At 48.0% G+C, this 24,848-nt stretch overlaps 1 protein-coding gene across 5 annotated transcripts in view; it reads left to right on the top strand.

Annotated features, from left to right (window-relative positions):
* NRG2 (neuregulin 2) overlaps positions 1 to 23,006 on the top strand; it is a 153,774-nt gene extending 130,768 nt beyond the window's left edge. For 2 of the 5 annotated variants that reach the window (XM_068205564.1, XM_068205565.1), the window contains 7 exons: positions 2,864 to 2,922; positions 10,961 to 10,984; positions 15,443 to 15,545; positions 16,435 to 16,558; positions 17,816 to 17,943; positions 20,391 to 20,615; positions 22,025 to 23,006. In XM_068205564.1, the coding sequence (XP_068061665.1) occupies positions 2,864 to 2,922; positions 10,961 to 10,984; positions 15,443 to 15,545; positions 16,435 to 16,558; positions 17,816 to 17,943; positions 20,391 to 20,615; positions 22,025 to 22,682 (1,321 nt within the window). In that variant the 3' untranslated portion in view covers positions 22,683 to 23,006. Of the gene's footprint in view, positions 1 to 2,535; positions 2,613 to 2,863; positions 2,923 to 10,960; positions 10,985 to 15,442; positions 15,546 to 16,434; positions 16,559 to 17,815; positions 17,944 to 20,390; positions 20,616 to 22,024 lie in introns of all 5 variants that reach the window. The other 3 variants (XM_068205561.1, XM_068205563.1, XM_068205562.1) reach the window with 2 other exon arrangements.
* Positions 23,007 to 24,848: the final 1,842 nt, after the last annotated feature.

A 24,848-nucleotide genomic window follows, 5' to 3' on the forward strand; every position in this document is an offset into this window, starting at 1 on the left:
CTCCCCACCCACGCTTGGCTGACTGCAGAGATCTGAAGATGGGCTATATGGTAGCTGTCATGGCATCAAAGCCTCTTTGACACCTTTTTGTTTTGCTTTTTCACTTCTTACCAATTCCTTTCTCTGGGCTTTTATTTCCTTCCACCAGTTTTCCCATAATTTTCAGTCTTTCATGCAGCCTCAATCACACTGGAATTCCAGCCTTGGCTGACATCTTGCAGGTGTGCACCTGAGGTAATTTTAGCTCATTTCTGACAAAACACCCCTTTTTGGGGTGGGTGGGACAATTGCTTCATTCAGCAGCACCCTTGAGGCCCTTTGGTGTGCTCACAACATCCAGGAAATGTCAGAACCCAGAGAGATGGGAAGCACGTTGCAAGCTAAACTGGATTCCCTTGAAGACTCTGTGAAGAAATTCCTGACTCTATCAGAGGTGATGAATAAACTTCAGAAAGGACTGGGAAGACACCGTCTCTTTTGGATTTCTTGCTTTTAGCCCAGTGCAATCTCTGAGGGGTTTCTCCAGTCCTGCTTCCCTGGGGCTGTCTTTGTGAGTCTGCGCCACCCAGTGCCTCAGGTTTGTGCTTTTTGATTGACAACGGGGCATTTCCTTCACTTCCCAGCACCAGCTTCCTCTGCTTCATTGCAGGGAAGGTCACCAGGTCCCATGTCTGATGGTCGCCCCTTGGGCTGAGCTTTCCTTGGGAGCTGGCTTGGTGTGCCTGGTACATCTCCCTTTCCTGTGCCCCAAGATGAACATCCAATAATGAGAAAAAAGCACCAATTTTTCAAATATATTTACCTGATTAGGGAGTTGAATTTTCAGTTTCAGAAGTGACTTGGTTACTGAGAAACTGAAGTGCATGACTGGAGAGCTCAATGCAGCCTCATGCAGACCCATGAGTTCTCCATGAGCTCTCCATGAGAGCTGAAGTTCTCCATGAGCAGTTCGGGGTGCACAAATAGCCCAGCACTCCCACTTAGAGGTGTGAGCACAGGTCCCAAAAACCCAGATGCTGACCCACACTGGTCATGGGCAGTGAGGGTGCAGCAGGTCAGGCCTACTCAAACTGCAGTGAAATCCAGCAAGAAATCAAGTGCCAAAGCCAGGTCAGTCTATGTCCATGATGAGGTACAACTACTAAAAATCAAGGTTTTCTGCATGGAGCCTGGACCTGGCCATGGACTTGGACCTGGGCCATCCCCCACCAGATGCACAGGTTGGGAGCAGTTGCCTGACACTGTGCTGTGGCTGTTCCAACCTCCTGCTGTCCTTTGAAGTGGCCTGGCCAGGAGCTGAGCCATTGACATCAGATTTGGCCTCTGATTCATCTGTTTTTTATGAGGTGTCCTTCAGTCCTTCCTTGTTGTCCACTTGCAGATCACTATGGGACAGTGAGATCTTGTGGGTGGCATCTGAGAGTGAGGAAGGTCTGATGTGTACCAGGTGCAGAGCCTGCAGCTCCGCTCACAAAAAGTTGAAAAACAGATGTTAAAATGCTATAAAGATAAAGCCCTCTTAAGCTCAGAGGAAAGAGAGGTCTGTTGAGAAAGGAGGGAGCTGTGGGACAGGGAGGTGAGAGCTGGGACTTGAAGAAAACTCGGGATCCTGTGCAGGACTATCCAAGGAATATCCAGAAGAAAAGATGTGAAGTGAGGGAGGGAGACAAGTGCCTGAGGGAGAAGTGTTTGACCACGCCAGGCTGGGCTCCCATCGCTTCCCAGGCTCACCTGCAGTGGGTGACAATGCAGAGGGTGCAGGTGCTGCTCACCCTGGTGGTTCTGCAGCTCCTGCTGCACCTCTGCCCAATGGCCCTGTGCTCCCCAAACCTGGCACAGCTGGGGAGTGCTCTGGGGAGCTACTCATGGGCTGGTACCAGTGCCTGGTGGCCCTTGACTGCAGGGCACATTCCCTGCCACCTGAGAATCCTGTGAATGTGTAGCTGCCCATAAGCTGGCGCACCTTGGCCCATCAGGTGACTCAGGCCAGGACAGAGCCCGAGAGCCTTGCATTTGGACAGCATGTGAGACCCCTTCAGCTCAGCTTTCTTCTCTGTCCCTTCCTCTCTGTTAGCACAGAGACTCTGCACGTGCTTTCTCTCTAACCACCCTGAGAGCACCCCGTGGGTACTTCTGGGGTCACAGTGGGGAGATGCTTTCCACACCCAACGCTCGCTGTCGCCTGAGCAGCTGCTCACTGCTTTTGGTGCCTCTTGCCAACAGAGCAGCTCCACGGAGTCTCTGAAAGTAGCATCCAGCCCATCTCAGTCTTCCTGCCAGTGCTTCTAGCAGGTGAGAAGGAAGGAGGCAGGCAGAGCAGGACAGAGCAGGAGGGGTTTAGCTGCCTGCTTGAAGACCCAGGCCTAAACCAGAGCTGGAACACTGATGTTGCAGGTGCCTGGTTAAAGCAAAGAGTAAATACGCATGTAAAGCCTTTATTTTTTTCCATTCATCACAATGCACTTTTTATTTCTGACCTTAGCCTCAAGAACTGTGCCAGACATGTTCTGTGATTTCTCCCCTTTTCCCCTCCAGATGTCCAAATGGATTCTTCGGACAGAGATGTTTGGAGAAACTGCCTTTGCGATTGTACATGCCAGATCCTAAGCAAAGTATGTTTGAAGACAAAAAATGCACCACACTACTTAAAACCTCCCGGGCACAGCGGTGGATGTAGAGTGCTCTAGTCAGGGATGGCTCTTGGTGTCAGCTTTGGGTAGGGCTTAGGGCTGCAGGTAAGGGTGAAGGCTGAAGGCAGACAGATAGGAGCCGTGGAAGGGATCAGAAGGGGCCTCAGTTCAGCCTGTTTGGGTGTCATTTTGCTATCTTGTTTCTCTCTTTCTGGTTTTCTCTCTTCCGGTAGGTGTCCGATCGAATTCACAGGAGACCGGTGTCAGCATTTCGCAATGGTCAGCTTCTCCAGTATGTCTCTTTCTACTTCTCTCGCTCCTTGTTGTTGTAGCTCTGTGTCATGTCCTTAAAGCAGGTTCTTCTGTTCTCCAAGAGCCCTCTTCCTGTCTTGTGCACTCCCAGCTCTGCTTGGTACTAAGAGGAGCTGTGACTGTGTCCAAGAGGATAACTGGGGCTCGTTATCTCCCCATTTGTTAGAATGGGCTCTGCTTTCATTTCTGTTTGAACTGAATGCTGCTTGCTCTTTTCAGGCAAGATGCAGAGGAGTTCATGTGGTGGGTGTGCTGTGTGAGACGAGCCTGTGCTGTGTGTAGAGCTGGGCCAGCCAGCATTGCTGTCCTGACATGGGCTGTGCTCTGCAGAGCAGGATTTGGACATTTCCCCTATGTTGTGCAGGGCAGATTTGGGCATTTTCACTGTACCACGCAGGGCAGGATTTGGGCATTTTCCCTGTGCCGTGCAGGGCAGATTTGGGCATTTCTCCTGGGATGTGCAGGGCAGGATTTGGGCATTTCCCCTGTGCTGTGCAGGGCAGGATTTGGGCATCTTCCCACCATTCCTGCGAGGGGGGTGTGAGTCTCCTTGAGCCAAAGGAGGAAATCACAGCCAGGGTGTGACTGTAATTAAATCACTTTACAATCTGTGGCACAGAGGTCATGCTGGTGGTTGCCACTGTCTCTGGGCTTTCCATCCTCACTGCCACGCAGGATACAGGATAAACCAGCCAAGTGGGCATCAGACTACATCCCTCCTGGACACAGAGGTGCTCCTGTCTCTCCTAGGTGGTTGGACAGCCTTGCATATGGGATTGAGCCTAAGTACAGTGACTGATCCTTTAATGCTTTCAGTGGGTGCAAATACCCCAAAGCCTTTGCACTTAGTGCTTCCCAGTTTCTAGTTTCCAGTTCCTACAGGTCTCACTTATAGACATAACTAGCTCATGGTGGTCAAGGTGGATGATTTTTCTGTGTCCCTATTCAGTCAGCGTCCCAGCATCAGTGGAAGGAAGTCTGGTCTGGGTAAGGACTAATCTGGAATGAGATGCAGTTACAGTGCAGGAAACCTGTGACCTTCCCTGTGACCTTCCTTCTGTGACTGTCCCTGAAACCCATCCTGCCTCCACACTGGCTGACTGGACCCACCACAAATGGTGGGTTTAAAAAGAAGCTTTTTAAAAAGAGCCAAAAAGAGGCTTTAATTAGTGGTAACCAGAGGAGAAATGCCTCTTCAGGATGGCTCCTTGATTGCCAGAACGCCTCTCCCACTGCTCTGTGAGGAATCCTGCCGTCCTCATCCTGAACTGGAATTGCAGGAGCCTCATTAGCACGTGCTAATAGCTGGCAAGTGCTGGAATTAGACTCCCTTGCATGGAGCATACAGACAAGATGCAAATGGACTTTGTGGGGCCCTTGGGACAGCTCAATGTTTTTACATTGCCTTTTGTTCCAAACTGGCTTCCGAAGTTGAAACTTCCATTGATTTATGTTCCCAGACTCCAATATCCAAACAAGCTCTTTTTAAAATGACAACCCAAAATGTTCTATTTTGATCTTTCACCTGATGCTAAAGGGTTTCCTTCTCTCTTGGAAGCCCTGGGTGTCAGGGCCCTGGCTGCAGCCAGCAGTGGGATGCTCACCCCATGGAGCTGATGTGTAGAATGTTTCATGAGGTGGTGTCCAACGGGCTTAAACATTATTGCTGCCATGCTGCAAAACCAAAACAGGGGTGAAAATGAGTTTTATGTCAGGAAAATGCCTTTTGAGAGCATTAATGGCAGGAGTAAACAGCATGTGTTTTGGTTTTTTTTCCCAGCTTACAGAATGCAGCTTTTTATGGTACTGAGATTTGTTTTAATTTTATTCACATGTTAGAGGAACAATGTCAGCTTTAAAACTGACACACGTACATTTCCTTACCTCAAGTTTGCTTTAACCACAGCATAGTAAGGTAAAAACAGCTTAACAATCCAGGCTACCTGTCTGAACTTGGATAACATTCATATAAGAAGATGATTCATGCATGTTTATAGCTGTTTTCACTTTCAGGTCACAGTTGGGTAATATAGATAGCAGCAGCACTGAAGAAAAGCTTGCACTGAGCTTTCTGTTTTTTCTGAGTAGGAAAAGCATTTCACTCAAGTGTGGACCCTGCAAATGCTTACCTTCTACTTTGATCAATAATTAGGGCACAGGAGAAGTTGCTGATTTTCCATAATTCACTCAATGCTTCATCCCATATGAGTTCTGACAGGTCAAAAGCTGAAACAGATTAAATGAGGTTCAGGCATTTCCACTGGAAATAAAATAGCTCTGTCCTGATTCATGTTTTGAGAACACTGCCAGCATTTGGCAGATACTTAAATAAGGACACCTATACTGGTGTTGTTTTAAATGTATTTGGGGTATTTCAGGTTTTCAGGCCTAGATTGGATCCTTCTGATTCTTTAATATGAATATTAAATATGACAATGACTTTTATTAAGTATATCCTAGGGCTGAGTGAGAGTCTCTGCAGAGTGAGCTAAATTGAAGGTGCTGTTCTGAAAAGATAGGGCAGATATTTTGCTGAATTTGGGCCACAGATGGAGATGGTGAAGCATCCCAGCATCATGCCAGATGTTGTGTGTCCTCCTTTTGGGAGCAGCTTCCTACCTCTCTGGTTTAAACCCTTATTCACATTTTGCTCAGGTAAAACTCCCCATGTCCTCCAGGTGTTCAGGCTGTCTTTCTCTCTTTGACAGGTAGCTCTGGAGGTTTATTTTTCTCTGATTGCCCAAAACACCTGCTAGACTACATTAAGATGAAAATTAGGTGTATTTAGATAGGTTTTCTCTCATGTGATGTTTCTTTATGTTGCTGTTCCAACCACATGAGCAGGTGCCTGCTGCCAGCCCTTCTGGATATATACACCACTGCCTGAAAATGAAGAGAAAATGTTAAAGATGGGGTTTTGTTTTGTTTTGTTTTTCCCATGTCAGGCTCACACTGATGCTATTTTCTACCAGACTGGTGCACAGAAAGTCACTAGGAATTGTATTAGTGGGGTAGCTCAGAGAACCCCCAGTCTGTGCTGACTCTGTCCACACATAAGGCTGGTGGATCAAGTTTAGGAGATCATTTTGTTTAGGATTTAAGTAACCTGTGAGAAGAAAACCTTATAGAGGGACATTAAAGCAACATTTAAATCAGTTGAAATTTAAACTGCAGGGAATTAATGGCAGTGAACAGGGGGGACAGTGATTGCCTGCAATTGCTGTATGAAACTGAGGAATGCCCTGGCAGATGACAACAGAGAGAGTTATTTCCATGGCTGATGAGTCATTAAATCCTCTTGCTAAAATGTTTTTCACATCAAGGTCCCCATGGCTCTGTGTCTCCATAGACAAGCTCGTGGGAGCAGCTGTCAGGTGGCTCCTGTGGCACAGGTACCTGCAGAGCCACAGACCACAGGTGTCTCTGCCCCTGCTTTGGTGAGAATGGAACACCTCAGACTCTTTCTCCACAGCCAGAATGAATCCACAGCAATGGCATCCATGGACCATTTAGCTTCTGCAGCCAGATTTTCCTCTCTGCTGGTGCACCTGGCTGAAGAGTGCAGCCGTATCCAAAAGGGTCAGGAATTCTCTCTGAGAGCTTCTGCTGGGTGCTGGAGGTTCACCCAGTGTAGAGCTGCCTCCTGGGTCCAGCTCCACGGGCACAGCTATGGCTTTCAGCTCTCCCCAGGAGACAGAACCATGTCCAAAATCATCCTTCCTTCTCACAAACCCTTTTTTCAAAGTTGTGCTGGCACCTGTGTTTCATAGCTGCCCATTCTACATCAGATCAAGATCTACCTCTATCTTCTCTCTTCTACAAGCAACTTTTCAGGTCTTTGTTAAATCCTCCTGGAGGTTTACTAATAACTTGCCAGGCTTTGGGCTGACTGGTTGTAAAGGTTTTGTAAAACATGTTGGCAGCTTTATCAGTCCTGGTGCAGCTGAGATCCTGGAAGTTAAACATGGTCAGCAGGAACATTTGTGTTTCCTAAGTCTGCACGTTTGGATTCTTTCCACTTGTGATTTATGGAACAATTTAGAAAATTGGGATAAAGTTTTATATTTATTCTTCCCTCTTGCCTGTGGAAACTGAAACTTCATCTTAACTTTGCTGTTTATTCATCTCCACAAATAATCATCACCAATCTGGAGGACAAATGTCATACCATTCATCTTGGTTAGTGAAACATTTTCATTTTCTACTTTGTGATCCAATTAAAATTGCAGGCTGTAGCCTGCCTGTAAACACCCTGAAACAGAGCTGACATTCATATGCAATGTCATCTAGCATATTCTCCATTTTTACCCCATATTTAATTCGTGGTTTCTTTACAAATTGAATCCTAATTCTCAGTTGGAGCCTTCCTATTGGTCTGCTTGGAAACACAGAGCAGGATTTTCAGGCATCCCTTGGGAGAGCAGCTTTGTCTTCAGCCTGGTCCCACAGCAGCACCTGAACTGGCTCCAGTGCTGCTGGGCAAGCCATTGTGGAGCAGTGGAGCTTCATTGGGTGAGAGGCTTCTTGTTTTTCTGGAGGATGGTCCCTTTCCCCCAGAACTCAGCAGGCTGTGGCAGGGGCGTGTTGGTCACCACCCTGACAGGTAGGAGTGACCCTTCTGGGTGGCCTCTGGAACCTGGCTCCTCGTGCTGAGGTGCAGTGTCCTTGTGAGCAGAGGGATAAATGAACCACTTCAAGCTCTTCTGGGAAGGTCTAGATCTGAGTTTTAGCTTCTCTGTTCACCTCACTTATTCAGCAGTGGCTTCCTACCTGCTCTGACTGCAATACAAAAATGATAAATGAAAGATTATTTCTTTATTTTACTTAAATTTCTGCTTCCTCCTCCACCTCTCACTCATCTGACCCCAAACCAATATTTAGCAGCATTTTAAATTCCACAGACATTCTGCAGCTTCCATTCAGTGACCACTGAATTACAGGGTGATGGCTGTGCTTTGGTGTGGCTGGGTAATTACAGGGTGTCTGTGGTTTAGCATGGCAGGGTGATCCCTCTCCCCAGGACACAGCACAGCTTACCCTTGGGATCTGCTAAAGTTAATTGTATGCTCATCCACAGCAGATTTTGAATGTTGCTGTGTGTTTGGACTCTTGATGCTGACCAAATTCATTTTATTGCTGCAGTACTGGAGAAGGTGAATGGCTCTGGAGTTTGTGGAACATTTGCAGACTTCCTGTTCCTGGAGATCCCATGTGTCACCCAGCTCTTAACACAGGCACAGTGTCCTCTGTCCCCATCGTGACCCCCTGTCTCGCATTACTCCCTGTACGCCCTGGGAAAAGCCAGAATCAGAGTCCTGCAAGTGCTACTCTTGTCAACACAATTGATTAGCAACAAAATTATCATCAATTTATTATCTTGCTAGTCCTCAGATGTCAATTCTCCATCTAGTTTCCTGCCTTGGAGCATGCTCCGTGTCCCAGAGAGCATATTTTGAGGGAATAATGTGCAGTAACTACACATCTTATTGACGTTCTCGGGCAATCTGAAGACCAAATGAGCGCAGGCACAGTTTTCACAGCTGTTTGCTAAGGCTTTTATCCTTTTTAATCATCCTATAAATCTACAGTGCAGTGAGAGTCATCTTGCTTGAGGTGTTACTCCTACAGGAATACTTTACATTAAATGTTTTTGTCTGTTCATCTTTTTAAATAACTACAATACATCATAGTCACAAAGTCACTGCAGATGAAGTAAATGCATAACTTTGTCTTTTGTCTGATGCTGAGAAAAAGCATTTTCTGAAAGATTCAGGAGGCACATTTGGAATGAGATTTTCCAAAAAACCCTCATGTCCCCAGTTTAGGGAGCTTGGGAAGTGCCACAGCAGTTCAGGGTGCTCAGCTTGCCCTGACCGGGGAGGATGTGTGCAGTGCAGACAGGAGGATGATGATGAAGGTTATGAGGAAAATGCTGTGCCCATTTCCTCAGCCTACAGCTGCCACCTCAGGGCTGTCTCACTCCAGTTTATTTGCATGGTAGCCCCTGGATAAATCACTTCCAATGGACCTTGTCCTTTTGAAGCTGGAGAGGACAACAAGAAATATGGAGAGATTTAGAGGGCTTGGAGTGACAGAACAAGGGGGAATGTCTTCAAACTGACAGAGGGCAGGTTTAGATTGGACATTAGCAAGGAATTCTTCCCTGTGATGGTAATGAGACACTGGCACAGGTTTCCCAGCCAGCTGTCTGTCTCTGCTCCCTAAGCCTGGGGAGCCAAAAGAAACAGCAGCTATGACATGAGAGGGACAGTGGGAAGGCTCAAGCTCCTTAGGTCCTGCCCACCACCTCTGTTCTCACAGGCGTTTCTGAGTTTGCAAAAAATCATGGAAATGTTTTGAATTGCATCCATTTGTAGCTACAGATGTTGCAGAAAATCCTGGAACAGGGAGGAATGTGTGTATGCAGATGGACCAACAGCTTAGACTGATGGATGAAACTTGAGGTATCCCTACATGCATTTGTCAGTGTCAGGGGAAACAGGTGTGTGCAATGGTAGGAAGACTTAGGAATAGGTCAGGGCTCGATGTGATAACCAGGTGGTTTAGGATGAATATATTCTGTCCAGTTCTCTGCTGCCCACCACATTATGTCCATGTTACTGCCACAAAATGTACAAAAGTGTACAAAATGACTCTGAAATGCTCTGTAGAGTTTGCCGTTCCTTTTACACAAATGTGAGATGTGAAGCAGAGAGCAGCCAGGTTTTGTGGCCTTTAAATTATACAAAATCTTAAAGAATCTCAGCTTCCCCCTACAAAAGCCCTCCCAAACACCAGCACTGGTTTGAAGAGAAGAACCTGCTTTAAAACACGTGTTTACATGTTCTGTAACCATTAGTGCTAATTCCCCCCCGCCTAAATTTTGAACAGCACTGCAAAAGAAAGCAAATATTTCTGTGCAGCAAAAAGCAGTTCCTATGGAAAATATAATAAATAAATCTGGACATCTCCAAGCTGCAAATAATCTTGTGTGTATGGTGATTGGGAGCAGCAGAGGTCATTTTTGTGTATGGTGGTAAGTATGGAGAACTTTCATGTTTATGTAAGACAAGCTGTCATTAGGTGATGTCTGTACCAGGAAAATGACTAAAATTCAGGATACCTGTTTTGCACTGTTGATTCATTGGATAGACTCCTGTGCTTAGCACTGTCTCTGCCAGATGAACTGCAATCTTACTTGTGCTGAATATGAATCTGAAAGCACATGCTCCAGTTTGGGCTTTTTGCAGCACACTAAAACAATGCAGAGCCATGGCAGGAGTGCAGTTTGGAAGGCCACAGGCTTGAGGGAAGCTTTCTGTGCCATTTGCACTTTGAGATCCATTGCCTTGCACGGGCACCTCATCCCTCGCAGCATCCGTGGTTGGCAGGGCAGGGCTGGCAGGGCAGGGCATGGAGGGCTTGTGCTGCCAGGGCTGCTGTGCCCCTGGGCTGGGGGGAGGGTGTGGGCAGCAGCACGGGGCTGGCAAGCCCCAGGCCCCAGCAGGAGCCCTCCCAGCCCTGTGCCCAGTGCTCCTCTCTGGAGCACAGCCCCCAGGCACGCTGGGGCGTGGGAGAGCAGCCAGGGCAGATTTGCCCTGTGGAAAGGGAATGAATGGTTTTTACCAGGCTCATGCAGTCTCTATGTGTTTTGACCTGTCAGGAGTTGTTTCAGAACAAGTGTACCTTTCCTATTTTTTTCCCCCCTGCCTAAACAGTGAATTCCATATCAGGTACTAACAAACATGGCTCATCCCAAAAGAATTCATAATTAACTGAAAGAATTCATAATTAACTTCCACTGCAATTTGTTTGGGTCTTTCTTTGCATAACATGTGAGTTGTGGTGGGGGTTTGAAATGCTCTGAAGCATACAGTGTCTCTGTGTGAGTGCTGCTGAGCCTACCAAAAGCTAGCCTGCTGTAACTGCACAGTGTGTGTGTTTGTATTTTAGAGTTCTCTGACAGACCTGTTTTTCTTTTTCTCTTTCTCTTCCTTGTCTTCTTTCTGCATTGGCAGAGCATCTTGGATTTGAATTAAAGGGTATGGAACAACCATTCATTTATTAATCAGAAGCCATTAAGAGCTTCCAACATTATATTTATGGCTTTAATGGGATGATTAAAAAATCAGCTGTTCTGTTCTCTTCCCTGGCACCAAGATAGATGTTTGGATTGGGAAAAAAAAAAACAAAAAAACAAAAAACACCAAACAAAAGAATAACCAAAACCAAAACAAAGCAAATCACAAATTCTAAATGCAAACCTATGAAAATGCAGGTGTATTTTTAGCAGCACTTTTTTCTTTGTTCCAAGCAGCAGCGTGGTGTGTGTGGCATGACTGGGATGTTACAATTGCCATACATCTCCATTCAACATGCTTTTGTGTATTTAACTGAAAACCTGGGGTCTTGTGTCCATCCAAAAGGTTGCCAGCAGGCACTGCTTGGGAACAGGCAGGCATTCCAGGAATGGGAAGACACGTTCTAGAAATATCAGAGCTGTTACAGAAATTGCCATCCCAGACACACTAACCTCCACCAGATCCTGCAAAGGGTCAGGATGAGCTTTGCCATTCCTCCTCCCAAAATTTAGCAGCTCGTTTTGCTTCTTGAGTAGGATGAAATTGTGCCAAGAAAGATGGCATGAGGCAAGTTAGTCTAGAAATCTATCCCAGGGAAGCCAGTAGTTGACCATGAGAGTGTAGGGTGTAATGCTGAGCACCCCAGTGGCAGGCTTGGGAAAACAACACTGCGATAAGTTAAATGCTTTAAAAAATATCCCCTTTGGGCATTTACCTGCTCCTGCCCAGTTCTTCATAATCATATTATTTTCTTTCCATTCTCCTCAGTCTGTTTTTAGATATATATCAAGTTATCCATTGAATAAGCAGTTGGGAAATCAAATCCTCGAGGCAAGTTTTCCCTGGAGTGTGCAAGCCAAGAGCAGGGAGGGCTGGTCAGGATGGAGCAGAGGGGTTGCGCAGCCTGGAATAGTGGAAGGAGTCCCTGCCTATGGCAGGGGGGTTTGAACAAGATGAGCTTAAAGGTCCCTTCCAACCCAAACTATTCAGGGATTTTGTCATGATTCTATGATTGATCACTTAACCTAAAAGCATTGGCCTGGCAGTGTCAACCAGAGCAGATCTTCACATGAAGATGCTTCAATTCCCTTTGCTAGAGGTATGAGGACACCAGTCTTCCAGTTGTGGATCCTAAATTGCCTTCTGAGGTCCCTGAGGGGGAGGGACATTGACTAACTGAAGCTGGAGAAATCTCCTCTAGTTTTTGCAGGCGTGATCCCCCAGGAGTGGTGTGCATCCCCCTGGAGCAGAAAATGTGTGAATTTTATAGCCAGGGCACTTCAGAGAAAGCGGTGCTGCTAATGCTAATACACTTGAACAAACCTTAAAATTGAGGATTTTTGACATCCCTTTTTTGTTGACCTTTTGTCCTGTTCCTCATCCATTCTCAATGTCATCACAGGAGCGCACACATCCTGTTCCCAGTCTGCAGCCGTCTCTCCTCTGTCATTCGTCTGTCACTGTCATGCCTTGCTGTGACACCATGGCTGGCCTGTGGCTCTGTCGGCATTGTGTGGCACCACATGGTTTGTTCTTGGTGTTTGCTGCTGTAAAAGTGACCATGCTGCTGATGAAGATGTGTTTGTAGAGCATAGAGACACAAATGGACCTGCTCTGGGATCTTACCTGCTCACATACAAAGTTGCAGCGTGCACGCTCTCATTTCCTTTCTGGTGTTGTTGAGATGGTTTTGCCCCAAGTGATGAGTGGAAATAGTCCTTCAATTTGTCTTGTCTCAGGGATTCTGATTAAAACTGCAGGATTTTCTTTCAATTTAGCCTGTGTGCTATTTGAAAAGTGTATAAAAATAGGTGGATTAGGTTCTGCAGATAAACTATTCAAAAAATTAAAAACATACAAAGCTTTACTCAGCCTCATCTGAGGTGCTGCTTGGGCCGTTCCCCCCTTCTGTTGAAGAGGGAAAAATTTCTCAGTAGCAGTGTCTCTGGTCACACAACGTGAAGATACTGTTATTGAGCATCAGCTTTAATGAGATGTTGGGAGCCAAGCTAGATTACTATCAGCAGATCATTCAGTTTTTAGTTTGCAGCAGTGATGCCCAGCCTCACACTCCACTGCTTCGTGTAGCAGAGCTGTCAGCTCGAGACAGAGAGGCCAAGTCTGCATTTCTGATGAACTGAAACATTCCCCTGCAATTCAGGTGAAGGTTCAGGACAGTCAGACATGCCAGAGTCAGGGTCCCATACTGGCATGACCACCAGAACAAAGGCTGGGATTTGAGCCCTGGCCAAAGAATTTTGTCCTGTTATAGGTAAAAAACCCCAGCCAAATAAACAAACAAAAACCCCCAAACAAACAACAACAAAAAAAGCAAAGAAAACCCTCCCCTATAGTTTTAATGTCTTTGCTCTTTCTTCGTCCTCCATGATTCAAAGGGAATTATTTCTGCTTAGGGAAAAAAGTCTTTGTAGCAAAAAGCATTGCTATTGAAGGATTTTTTGCTGAAAACTGACCTTCCTCCCCGCCTTTTTTTTTTTTTTTTTTTTTGTTAAAGTAATTTTTGCTGAGAAGTGGCAAAATTCTTGCACAGTGCCATCCAGATAACCAGGATATGATCCCAGCTGGTTTTCCTAATTTGTATGAAATCTCTGAAACTCCTGTCTGAAGGAGAGAGCTGTACAACTGTAATCCAGGTCCCAAAGATGTGCAAAAGCAAGAAAACGTGTCTGCCATGGTTGCTGATGCCTGGAATAAGGCACCCATACCAAAGAAACATGTCATTGAAGGAGGAGTTTCACCCCAGAGTGGGCTCTTCCCCCATTCCAGCTCCACCTGGCTCCTTGTAGGAAAAAAAAAAAAAAAAAAAAAAAAAAACAACCCTCAAAACAAACAAAAAAAAAAAAACCACACAAGAAGGCTTTGTTTATTATATTTTGCATCTTCATGCCAGGGTTGTCTTTCTTGCCAGTCCTTGTTTACCAAACCTTTCTCCATTCCCATTTTGAGAATTTTAGAAAGAGGCAACCATTTTTCCTAGCACCATTTGTTTTTTCTCCAAAAATGATTTTTTCAGCCTAGAATGGCAAGCTGAAATTGTTCTAAGTATCCAGTTGACTGGAATCTTTCATTGCTTCCCACTCACTTTTTTTTGGGCTAAAGTCTAGTCCCAGGGGTTTCTGGGACCAGATGTGTTTCTCTTCTGGTTTTGCATTTGAGTGTTTGGGGGCATAGGGGGTATCACACGGTCTGTTCAAGGTATTTTGAGTGGTGTGAGGAAGCACACTGAGCACATCAGCCATGGCATTACTTTTATTGCTAATCTAGATTAAAAAAAAAAAAAAATTCAATGAATATTAAGGCACAAACCCCAAAAACTGTAACACATAATGTGAGGACATGAGGACTTTGTTCATAGCTGCTGAGCTGAAACCCTCATGGCAGCTCTGCACTGAATCCTTCTCTCAGTCATCCAGCTGGAGAACCCAAATTGCCTCTGCTGCTCTTGGCAGAGGCTGCTGGATGTCACATCTGCTCTGGTGTAGCCATGGAGGAAGAGGTGTCCTTGCCATGGTGTTGCTGCCTAGGTGCAGTGCAAACGAGATCCAAGCATTTCCTGGGAGTTTTGGTGGATGGGAATGAATCACCTCACTTCCAGCCTGGTCTGGGTTTTGGTGCAAGTGACTGGCTCTTCTGGTTCGAAAGGTAGCCTGTGACACTTGGTGGTATTTGAGAGAGGCAGCAGCAAGCTGCTTACATTTTGTGTATGCCTCTGAGCTGCCTGATGCAATGGTATGAATTGCCTCCTAGGGTTTCCTTAAAAATCCATAACTGGTTCCTGTATTTTAATCACCCTTTTCTTTGCCTGACACACTATCACTTTTCCATCCTCATGCTGCTTTTTGACTGTTCCAGGATGTCCCTTTCAGCACCTACATGCTCTGGGGCCTGTTGTGGTCCTCCCACACCACCCTGCTCCAGGGCATGCGGCTGCTGCAGGCAGAGGCATCCTGAGCCGGGCAGAGCAGAGCCTGGGGTCAGGGATCACAGGGCATGTGTGCTCCTGGGGAGTGGGGTATGCTCCAGGGCTCCTGGGCTAGCTGATCAGGGCACCAGAAAGGGGGGATCTGCTGGAAGGGAGAGGAGAGTCGTGGGGCTTTGTGAGATTAGTCACTGTGGGAAAGGAAGGGAAGGTGAGAAGTGTGAGTGCAGAAGGGGTGAGCTACCGAGTGAGAGAGAGCAAAGGCACAGGGAGACAAAAAGAGTCTTTTGAGGGGTGAGGAAGGTTGGGCCAGCTGGGCTTAGGTCTGGGGCAGCTATTAGGCAGGCAGTGGATTGGTAGGAGGTCTGCCTGAACCCTGTCCTCCGTGTCACCCCCATGCAGTGCTGGTTCCTGTGCAGCCAGAAGCAGCCCAGGTGCTGGAGCCCATCGGTAACTGGTTCCTTTCTCTCCATTTGCAGAAGCAGAGGAGCTCTACCAGAAGAGGGTTTTAACCATCACGGGAATCTGTGTTGCCTTGCTTGTGGTGGGCATCGTCTGTGTGGTAGCTTACTGTAAAACCAAGTGAGTATGGGGGGCTCACAGGCAAGAACTGGCTACAGGTTAGTGAGTGGCAGTGTTCATGTTCCACACATCCATGCTTTTCACCCAAATGCTAATTTTAGGAGATGATGTGCTGTGGTACGCCCAGGAAGGTCTCATGCAGGAGGCCAGTGAAGCTGTCTACCAGACTATGTCTGAATAGGATGTTTTCCTGGCACCATTCGCTTGTCCCCTGGAACATCATTTTGCCCAGCCAGGTGATGCTGTGTTACAGGGAAAAGCTGGCCCCCAAGCCAGCAGCTCAGCTTCTGCCAGCAGAAGCACACTGGGCAGTTGTGTAGGAGCTGTGGGCTCAGCTCTGTACATTGCAGGGACTTCCAGAGCAATCCTAATGGAACAGGAGACTTGGGAACCTCTTTTATGGTCAGCCTGGACAGCACTTTTCTCCCTACTCAGCCGGCACCTCAGTTCAGAGTGCCCCTGCAACTCAGTGGGTCTTGTGGAGCAGATGTCTCACCCTGGGCATGGGTAGGCTTTGCCACTTTGTCCTTCAGGCAGGACACGTCAAGTGCTTTGTCACCAAGGCCAAGTCAGGACTTGCTGCCCCTTTTCCTTCTCCCCACTTTTCTCCTCCACTGCCAGCTGGCTCTGCTACATTGTGCTGGGCCTTGCCTTGGAAAGAGGACCCTGGACCCAGCTTCCCAAATTGTCCATGAGAAGAAAAGTTGAGCTTTTGTTTGGAAAAGCAGTAGGAGGTGTTAAGTGTTAAATGCCTTGTTTTGTGTTGTTTACAACTTTCTGTAAATACCATTGGAACATTCACATGTTGAAGACTTGCCTTCTCTTTCATCTCTGGGGGCACAGAGCCCCATGAGAGAAGTGTTCCTAATAGATTTTTTCTGTTCTAAAGGAAACAAAGAAAACAAATGCATAACCACTTGCGGCAGAACATGTGTCCTGCTCATCAAAACCGGAGCCTTGCGAACGGGCCAAGCCATCCACGTTTGGATCCTGAGGAAATCCAAATGGCTGATGTAAGACCTTTGCCTCCATCTCCCTGCATGCTCCTGAGGGGCTGTTTTCCACCAGGGATTTGATGTGGATGTGTATCCTTACACACCTGTGTGCTTGTGTGTGAGGAGCAAAGCGCAAACAAACTCGAGCAAAAAGAAAGATTTTGCATAGAAACATTTCCAAAATCAACATCTGAATGGAAATGTGATTTTGCTTTGAAGTACAGGATGAGATTCAGGCATTTGGGATAGGCTTGTTTTGATTAATCAAGTGTGACCCTGATTTCCACTAGGAGAGATGTTCCCAATGTTTCCTGTTTATTATGCTATCCTGTCAAGTCCCACTTTGTGGGATGACAAATGGGATCAGCGCGGCAGTGACCGGAGTCGCTGTGGTGAAACATGTCATGGTGATGTGGTCAGCTGTCCATCAGCCCACCTGCCCATGCCAGGGCTTCTGTCCTGGTGGGATGTCACTGTCACACCAATGAGAACAATCTAAGTCTCTCTAGGACAGGATCCAGAGTGCAGTTCAGCCACTGTTGTGACTTCAGTTGTACGAGATTCCCATCAACCCCTGTGAACTCAAGGGCCATCAATGGGCTTAAGTGCCTTGCTGGACCAAGGCTTTGAAAGGGGTCAAAAAAAGGGAAGGGGGAGGCAGAGCCGAACAAGAAGTAGTTAGAAATGAGTCCAGTGAATCAGCTGCAAGCTCTGTTGGGTCAGCATTAGGATACTAAAATTTAGCTATGTTGGATCCCAACTATGAAGGAAGGGGAAAGGTAATTCTAAGAACCACAGCCTCTGGCCCCATAGTACTGACTGTCTCAGAGAGCTAAGTGCCACTGTGAGAAGCAGGGCTGGTTGTCAGATGTAGGAATATCTCAGTGTAAATATTTGGATCACATCTGGAGTTTCTGTAGGACTCACATCTCTGACAGATTTCACGTTGTTCTCTTTTTGCTGGTACTCGGTCGGGTGTAACCAGCTGTGGGCAGAGATGTGTCTCTGCTCAGTAGCTACACATGGTACCACTGTCCTCTGGGGATTCTCTTGGTTCTCCAAACCCTTCTGCAATCCCTGTGCCACAGGCCTTTCCCAGTGTTCAAAGTGAAGGGGCAAAGAAAAGCCTCCACCCTCCCTTCCTGTGGGTTGCAGAGCTTTTGGGTTCACTCAGTCTCCACCTAATTTCATCAGAAATAATCAGGCCAGCTAAATTTTTCTTTGGCAGCATTCACAGACCGGTGGCTGATCTGTGTGATTCTTCTTATTTTGCAGTATATTTCTAAGAATGTTTCTGCCACCGAGCACGTGATCCGAAGGGAAACAGAGACAACCTTTTCGGGAAGTCATTCCTGCTCCCCGTCCCATCACTGCTCCACAGCCACTCCAACGTCCAGCCAGAGGTGATGTATACCATTTTCTCTGGACCTTTGCCTGTTATTTGTCGTAGGGTGCTGTGAGATTCTAAGATTTTCCTTTCACCTCCCTTTCTGTTTTCACTTGATGTTTGGCTCTGTAGTGGCATACAAGCCATGTCTACACTGCAGGACTCTGCAAGCACAGCTGGTTAGTGAGAGGTGTGGAAAAGTGTGTTCCTTGGCCTGCAAGGAGATGCCAGCAGGATCCTGTAGCACTGACATAGCTGGAAAACAGGAGGAAATGAACCTGTGCTTCCATGCTTTGCACAGACCCAAATGGGAGGATGTGTGTAGGAAAGGTTTTGCAGGTTGTGTTTGCAGCCACACTGGACATCTGAAATACTTCCTTAAGCACACACAGGTTATGTATTTCATATTTAGAATGTATATGCCTTGTGGGAGACAAAGTACACAAAATATCACCAAACGTTTTGATCGCTTCCTCAGAGTCAAGGTCTGACTTGGACATCACAGGTTTTGATCAGAAAGCAAACGCTGCTGTGCAATTTATCAGCCTCCACCTCAGGTAGTGGCTCCTCTTTCACTGGAAGTCATTCTGAAGCTTTTTGGAAAACTTGGTCTAGCAGGAAGGTACTAATAATGCTTTGTGACATCAGGATGAGACATATCTTTTATTTTCATTTCAAAATAACCACTGGGGGAAAGCACCACGGCTTGGAACCTGAATCTTCTCAAGGTTTCTGAGGACATTTAAATGGCAGATGGACACTTCTGTTTTTATGATGTCCAGAAAAGTCTTTCAAATGCTCTAAAGCAAGTCATGTACTTGTTTGAGTTTGGATGTTCTGGTTCCTCCTCTTAGACAGCTCTTGTGCTTCTTCCACTAGGTGACAGGGGTTTATCTTGGAGATCACTTGCCTTTGATATGTGGCTGGCTCATATCCTTCATTAGCCTGATGGGGTTGTCTCCATTCATCTGGGAATGCAGGAATTCTTTCAGCTAAAGCTCACAGATGGCTCCAGGCAGGTTTCCTTAGGGTCCAGCCATTCCTCATGGTTGAGCAAGTACTCTCAGTTACAATGGGCAAGATCAACTTCAGATGTTGAACTTGGATTTTCAGGTGAATTCCTCCCCATATTCCTCTGGCTGTACCTCCAGCAAGTAGAGAGGGAGCCAGGAATGACTTGATCAGCTGGAAATTATTATTTTTTCCGGGGAAATCCACTCTTCATGAGCTGGATGATATGTTGTCCAGGATTTTTTGCATTTGTACTCTTCAGCCCAGCCCTAACTAGGTGAGTGCAAGCTTGAGCCAGGTGACAGAGGCTCCTGTGCCTGCAGAGCTGCACCTTGCTGGCCTTCCATGCTCACTTCAAAGGCCTGGGCCATCCCTGGGCACCTTCTGAAGACACAAAGGTGTGTCTGGAGGGCAGCATTAGCTCATGACAGCTGTAGGGAGGAACCTACCTTGGGTAGCCTCTGGTCCTGGCTACCTGCCACCTCATTTTCCTGAGTCAAGTGCAGTGAGCAGGTGCTTCTTGAAGTCATGCCAGAGGCAAACTACTGGCATAATCAGGCTCCATTTTACTCCATCAGCGCCTCTAATGAGGACGCTGTTTGAAGTTATAAATGAGCATGTGCCTGGAGCCATCAATAATTAACAAGTTCTTGGGAAATCTTAATGAGGGCTGCTCTCCTCTGCACACCCCCACCCAAAATCCTCCACCCACACAGTTCCATCTGGTGCAGTTTGGGAGTTCAGAGGGATTGCTCTCATGGATCATGCATTTCTACAATGGTGGGGCTCAGCATGGTGGCCGTGGCACTGGTGGGACCCCAGTGTACAGGTAGCCCTGTGCATCCCGCTGAGTCCTTGTGGGATGTTCTCTTCGCACCAAGACTGGGGCTGGTGGGGCTGCAGCTGCTCAGCACATCATGGTCTTTGTCTAGCACCTTGGAAGTGTTTTCCTGCCAAAATCTTTGGTAGACTTTGCTCTGCTAATTTTGAGTGGCTTCTCCTGGCTCCTCTCTGGTAGCAATTCCAAAGGGGCTGTCACTTGGCAGTGCAGGTGGCACATTTGAAAGAACTTGGCTGACTTGCCTTGGCATAGCCAATGTGTTATTCCACACCCAGAACACTTTGCAAGCTCAAAGCAGAATTGCCCTGGCCTCCCTCCAGAGGCTGTCCCATCCTGCTCCCAGGCATTTATTCAGTGGTGGGATAAATACCTGCTATTGCACTGGTTTACTTCATTTGTCCTCTAATGGCATCTCCAAGAAGGAGCAAAGAAAGGCAAATCAAAGGTAGGGTTGGGAATCTGGGCTTCCCTGGCCAGATGTATCCAAATGAGAGACAGAAGGGGGACAGCAGTGCAGAGGTGCAGAGCTGAGCATGAGCAGTGCCTGTGTCTTTGGAGAAGAGCTGGGTGGGGGTTCCTTGCTCACTGTCCCCATGGGCTTTGCTCCACAGACATGAAAGCCACACCTGGAGCTTGGAGCGAACAGAGAGCCTGACTTCAGACTCCCAGTCTGGGATAATGCTGTCCTCGGTGGGAACCAGTAAATGCAACAGCCCTGCATGCGTGGAGGCACGTGCTCGCCGCGGGGCCACCTTCTGCATCGAGGACCAGCGGAGGCCCACAACGCAGTACCGTGACTCGGTGGATTCCCTGCGGGACTCGCCCCACAGCGAGAGGTCAGACCCCACTGCTTGGTGCCAGCACAGCACAGCAGAGGCAAGCCATGCCTCTGTGCCAAGCCCAAAAATGTTTGCCTTTGCCAGCCCTAGTGCCATGGTAGAATTGGGAAACGCCAGCCCTGGTCCTACCAGAGGAAGTCCAATTCCCCCAGGAGGCCACTCAGGTCAGGGCAGCAGCCAGCTCTGCACCCCAGTGGCAACGTAGGTTTGGAGCACAGGGGTGACAGGTGCGGAACAGGCCTGGCTGCAGTCAGCAACTGGTAGAGAAAAACCGGCTGGGAGAACACCCTGGGCAGCTTGGTGGGCTGCCAAGCAAGGTCTAGCCCTCAGGTGCTTGGGGAAAAGGTGTCTGTCCTCAGCACAGTCCTGGATGGCCAGGTGAGAGGGTGCTACACGTGGGCACAGCCTTGGGACAGGACTCGGTATGACCCAGCCTTCAAGGAGCACAACTGCAGAGCCGAGACACCAGCAGCAGCAGTAGCAGTTGTCCTCTTCCCTGTCTGGTTCCTCACGGAGCAGAAGCACCTCTCCACCTTTGTTCGAGCCCTTTGCAGGTAGCCATGAGTGACTCTTGGTGGCCATGTGGCCCCTCTTGGGCAGTTACCCTTCAAGGCAGTGAAACTTGTCCATGGGGCAGAGGAGAAAGGCAGCATCTCCTGCTCTCATTCCTGTCTCTGGTCCATTCAGGCAGACTGACCCAGCTCCTATGGAGATCTCATGCATCACAAAACACATGAGTAAAAAGGCCCTGGATGAGTGAGAGAGCCTGGGCAGGTGGAATTGGGCAGAGATGCCACTGGGAATATCAAGAGGAAATAAGATCTGCTCCTTAGAAAGAGGTGGTGCTGAAGAAAGGGTTGTTTGGAGAGGGGCTAGACCAGACCTGAGTGACCACACTGATGTTTTCACTAGAGTAGATGAAAGTAGTAGATGGCTTTTTGAGACACGAGATTTTTGCTAAGTCAGAAGAAGCAATGCCCAGGGTTTCCCCATCTGTGGCCTGAGCGGGGAGAGGGAATTCCAGGGACCTTCCTCAGAGACAAGTCTGGCAGCTCCAGAGGGAACAGAAAGCAGCTGTCAGGCAGATGAGAGACAGTGAAGCCATGACTCAGCCTGCTGGGAGATGCTGCAGGTTTTGCAGCAATGCAGAGTGGGAATTGTACCCCAAGTCCCCGGGGAGAAGTAGTTTGGGAGATGCTCAGCACATGCTGCCCATTGAAGCCAGCAGCTCACCCTCCCTTGGCACAGCAGTGCAAGGTCCCTCCAGCTGATTCCCCAGGAGAACCTCCACAAGCAGGTTCTCTAGAGGCCTCGTGGGTCCCTGGGCTAGGTGTTCAGCAAAGCGCGGGCTCAACTGGTGTTTTTTGGGGTTGTTCAGTGTCCAAACAGAGGTGTTGCTTTTCCAGGTACGTGTCGGCCCTGACCACACCAGCACGCCTGTCGCCTGTTGACTTCCACTATTCGATGACTACGCAGGTGCCCACCTTCGAGATCACCTCCCCCAACTCAGCGCACGCCGTGTCCCTGCCGCCGGCGGCCCCCATCAGCTTCCGCGTGGAGGAGCAGCAGCCCCTCCTGCGGCGGTACCAGCTCCCCTTCCAGGACACGCAGAGGTACGACAGCTACTACCAAAGGAAGACCTACCTGAACGACAGCATGGGGAGCCTGCCCTCCAGCCCCTTCCGCATCACAGAGGACGACGAGTACGAGACAACGCAGGAGTACATCACAGCGCTAGAGCAGCCAAAGAAAACAGCCAGCAGCAACAAGCGGTGGAAAAAATCCAAACTGAACGGGCACATCCCTCACAGAGCCAGAGCCGTCCGGGACTCCTTCTCCTTGAGCAGCGCCTCTTACAGCGAGTCTGACGAGGAGCTGGTGGCCGAGAGCACCCCGTTCCTAAGCACTCAGAACAATGAGGCGGCGCACACAGAGTCGCCGCCGCTGCACCGGCCGGGCGACAGCCGGACTCACTACTCGTGCCGCGGGCACAGCGCGCACGGTGACGGCGGCCGCGGCAGCCTGGCGCACGTGGCGCCCAAAGCGGACCCCGACCCTCTCTAGGCGCCTCCTGCGCTCCTGCATGGGTGACCCGCATGGAGGAGGCCGAGAGGAGGGAGGCCGAGGCGAGACAAAACCACACAAACCGCAAAACAAAACAAAACAAAAATAAATATTTTTATTTTATATAAAAGAGGGAAAAACAAAAAATATAACAAATAAAAATGTTTTATTTTCATTTTAGCAAAGTTGTCTTATAATAGCTAACGACAATGACTTTTTTATAGGGAATCTCTATTTATATGTAATGTCTTGATTTACAGCTTCCGAGAAAAAAAAAGTAAAAAAGAAAAAAAAAAAGAAGAAGAAAAGAAAACAAACAATAAAGTTAAAAAAAAAGTGGGCCAATTTTTGACTACTTAAAAATAGAAAACAAAACTATCGTGGTGCCTTTTGCTGTATGCTAGTGCTGGGATTCATGCCGAGGATTCTGTTTCAGTAGCATTTTTAAGGTCATAGATTTTTGTTTGGGAGACAACCTGTCACAAGGGCGCTCTTCTGTTGGAAGAAAACAGCCTTGCCACTTTGCCCCGTACCCTGCTATTAATGATCTTATTCTTTAAAGTATTGTTTAAACACACATTAAGGACATGAGTGGGAGCATTTCCATTATCATGTCTTACGAGGATCTGTCTTGCCCTGTAAACTACTTGTATTTTCGCTTAAATCAGGAGAAAAAGAAACCCAACAGCACTGTGCTGAAATGCAGAAATAACGTTTCTTTTGCCACACAGGTAGGAGGAGAAAACGAAATCGCGCAGCAGCAGCCCTTACAATATAGCTCTCAACCTTTGGCCATCTCACCGGTGGGTCTGGAGTGGGGTTGGCACAGGTTTGTAGTGAAGCCAGGCAGACACCCCTGTGACCATGGTGGATCACACCTGTCACGTACCCTTGAATCCAGGTTGCTGAGCCAGCCCCATTCGGCCGCGGTGCCCGTGGCCTTGTGGCCGCCCCAGCGCCGTGCTGGCCATGGCGTCCCCTCGGCTGAGCGGTGCAGCCGCCGTGCGGCGTTGGCCGTGGCCGGAGCTGTGGTGTCCTGCGTGACACCCTTGGCCGGGGTGCCGGGGCACACCCACAGGGTGGATCCATGGCGCAGACGGCCGCGTGTCACCCTGGACACGGGGCCAGGCGGTCACCGGCCATGCTGCCCCAGGGGTCAGTAGGACCGCGAGTGCTTTGGGCTCCGCTTGTCGCCACTGCCTCGGCTGGGCAGGGCCCTGCATGGGGCGGCCCAGCGAGTGGATTCTCCCGTACGGCCGTGCCACGTGTAGTAAAGACAGTTGTTACCGTCACGTCCTGCCATCAATGACGGACATCGCGTCCCCAAACTCGGAGCAGCTCTGGCCATCGGCTCTGTGGCGCAAAGAGACAGTCCTGCGTGTCCAGGCGGCAGAGCATCCCCTGTGGAAGTGCCCCCCTCTCCTCAGTTCTCTGCAGCAAACCTGTTTACATTGTAGCCTGACTTTTTTCTTTTTATATTTTTACTTCTGCATGTCCTTTGCATTTCAGATACTGTAGATTGGATGCATGGTGAAGCTGTGACTGAGAAGATAATACAACAATTGACAGTGTATTATTTCATTTAACTTTTAGCAATAAAGTAACTAAACCCTCTATTCCTCACCCATGATGGGGTCAGATAGAAAACTCTGCTAATTTGTCATAAGATGATTGTCAAAGTTTGCTCTGGATTGTCTGAATGTCAGAACTCTTGACTGTTTAACACTTGAACATTTTTTATATTATAAATAAAATAAGAAATAACAAGCTGTGGGCTGCATTAATCTCAGGCCCTTTGGGGGGCAAATGAGGAGCTGTGACAGGCACCATACACAGAATCACAGACTGGTTGAGGCTGGAAGAGACTTCTTCCATATTTCCTGCACCACCAGTTCACCCAGAGTCAGCTGCCCAGGCCTGTGTCCAGTCAGGTTTGAGTAACTTCAGGGATGGCAGTACCACAACTTCTTTGGGTAACCTCTGCCAGTGTTTGGTCCCTCTCAAAGCAAAAATTTGTCTTCTTGTATTCAAACTGGAATTCCTTATCTCAAAGTTTGCATACAGATTTATACTGTGTAGGCCTTCTATCAAACCCTGAAAACTCTATACAAATCCATTTCCCACACAAACTGGATTTACTAGTTTTTAATTTGGGCCCTTTGCCTC

The sequence above is a fragment of the Anomalospiza imberbis genome, chromosome 15, assembly GCF_031753505.1.
Source record: "Anomalospiza imberbis isolate Cuckoo-Finch-1a 21T00152 chromosome 15, ASM3175350v1, whole genome shotgun sequence".
Taxonomy (NCBI): Eukaryota; Metazoa; Chordata; class Aves; order Passeriformes; family Viduidae; genus Anomalospiza; species Anomalospiza imberbis.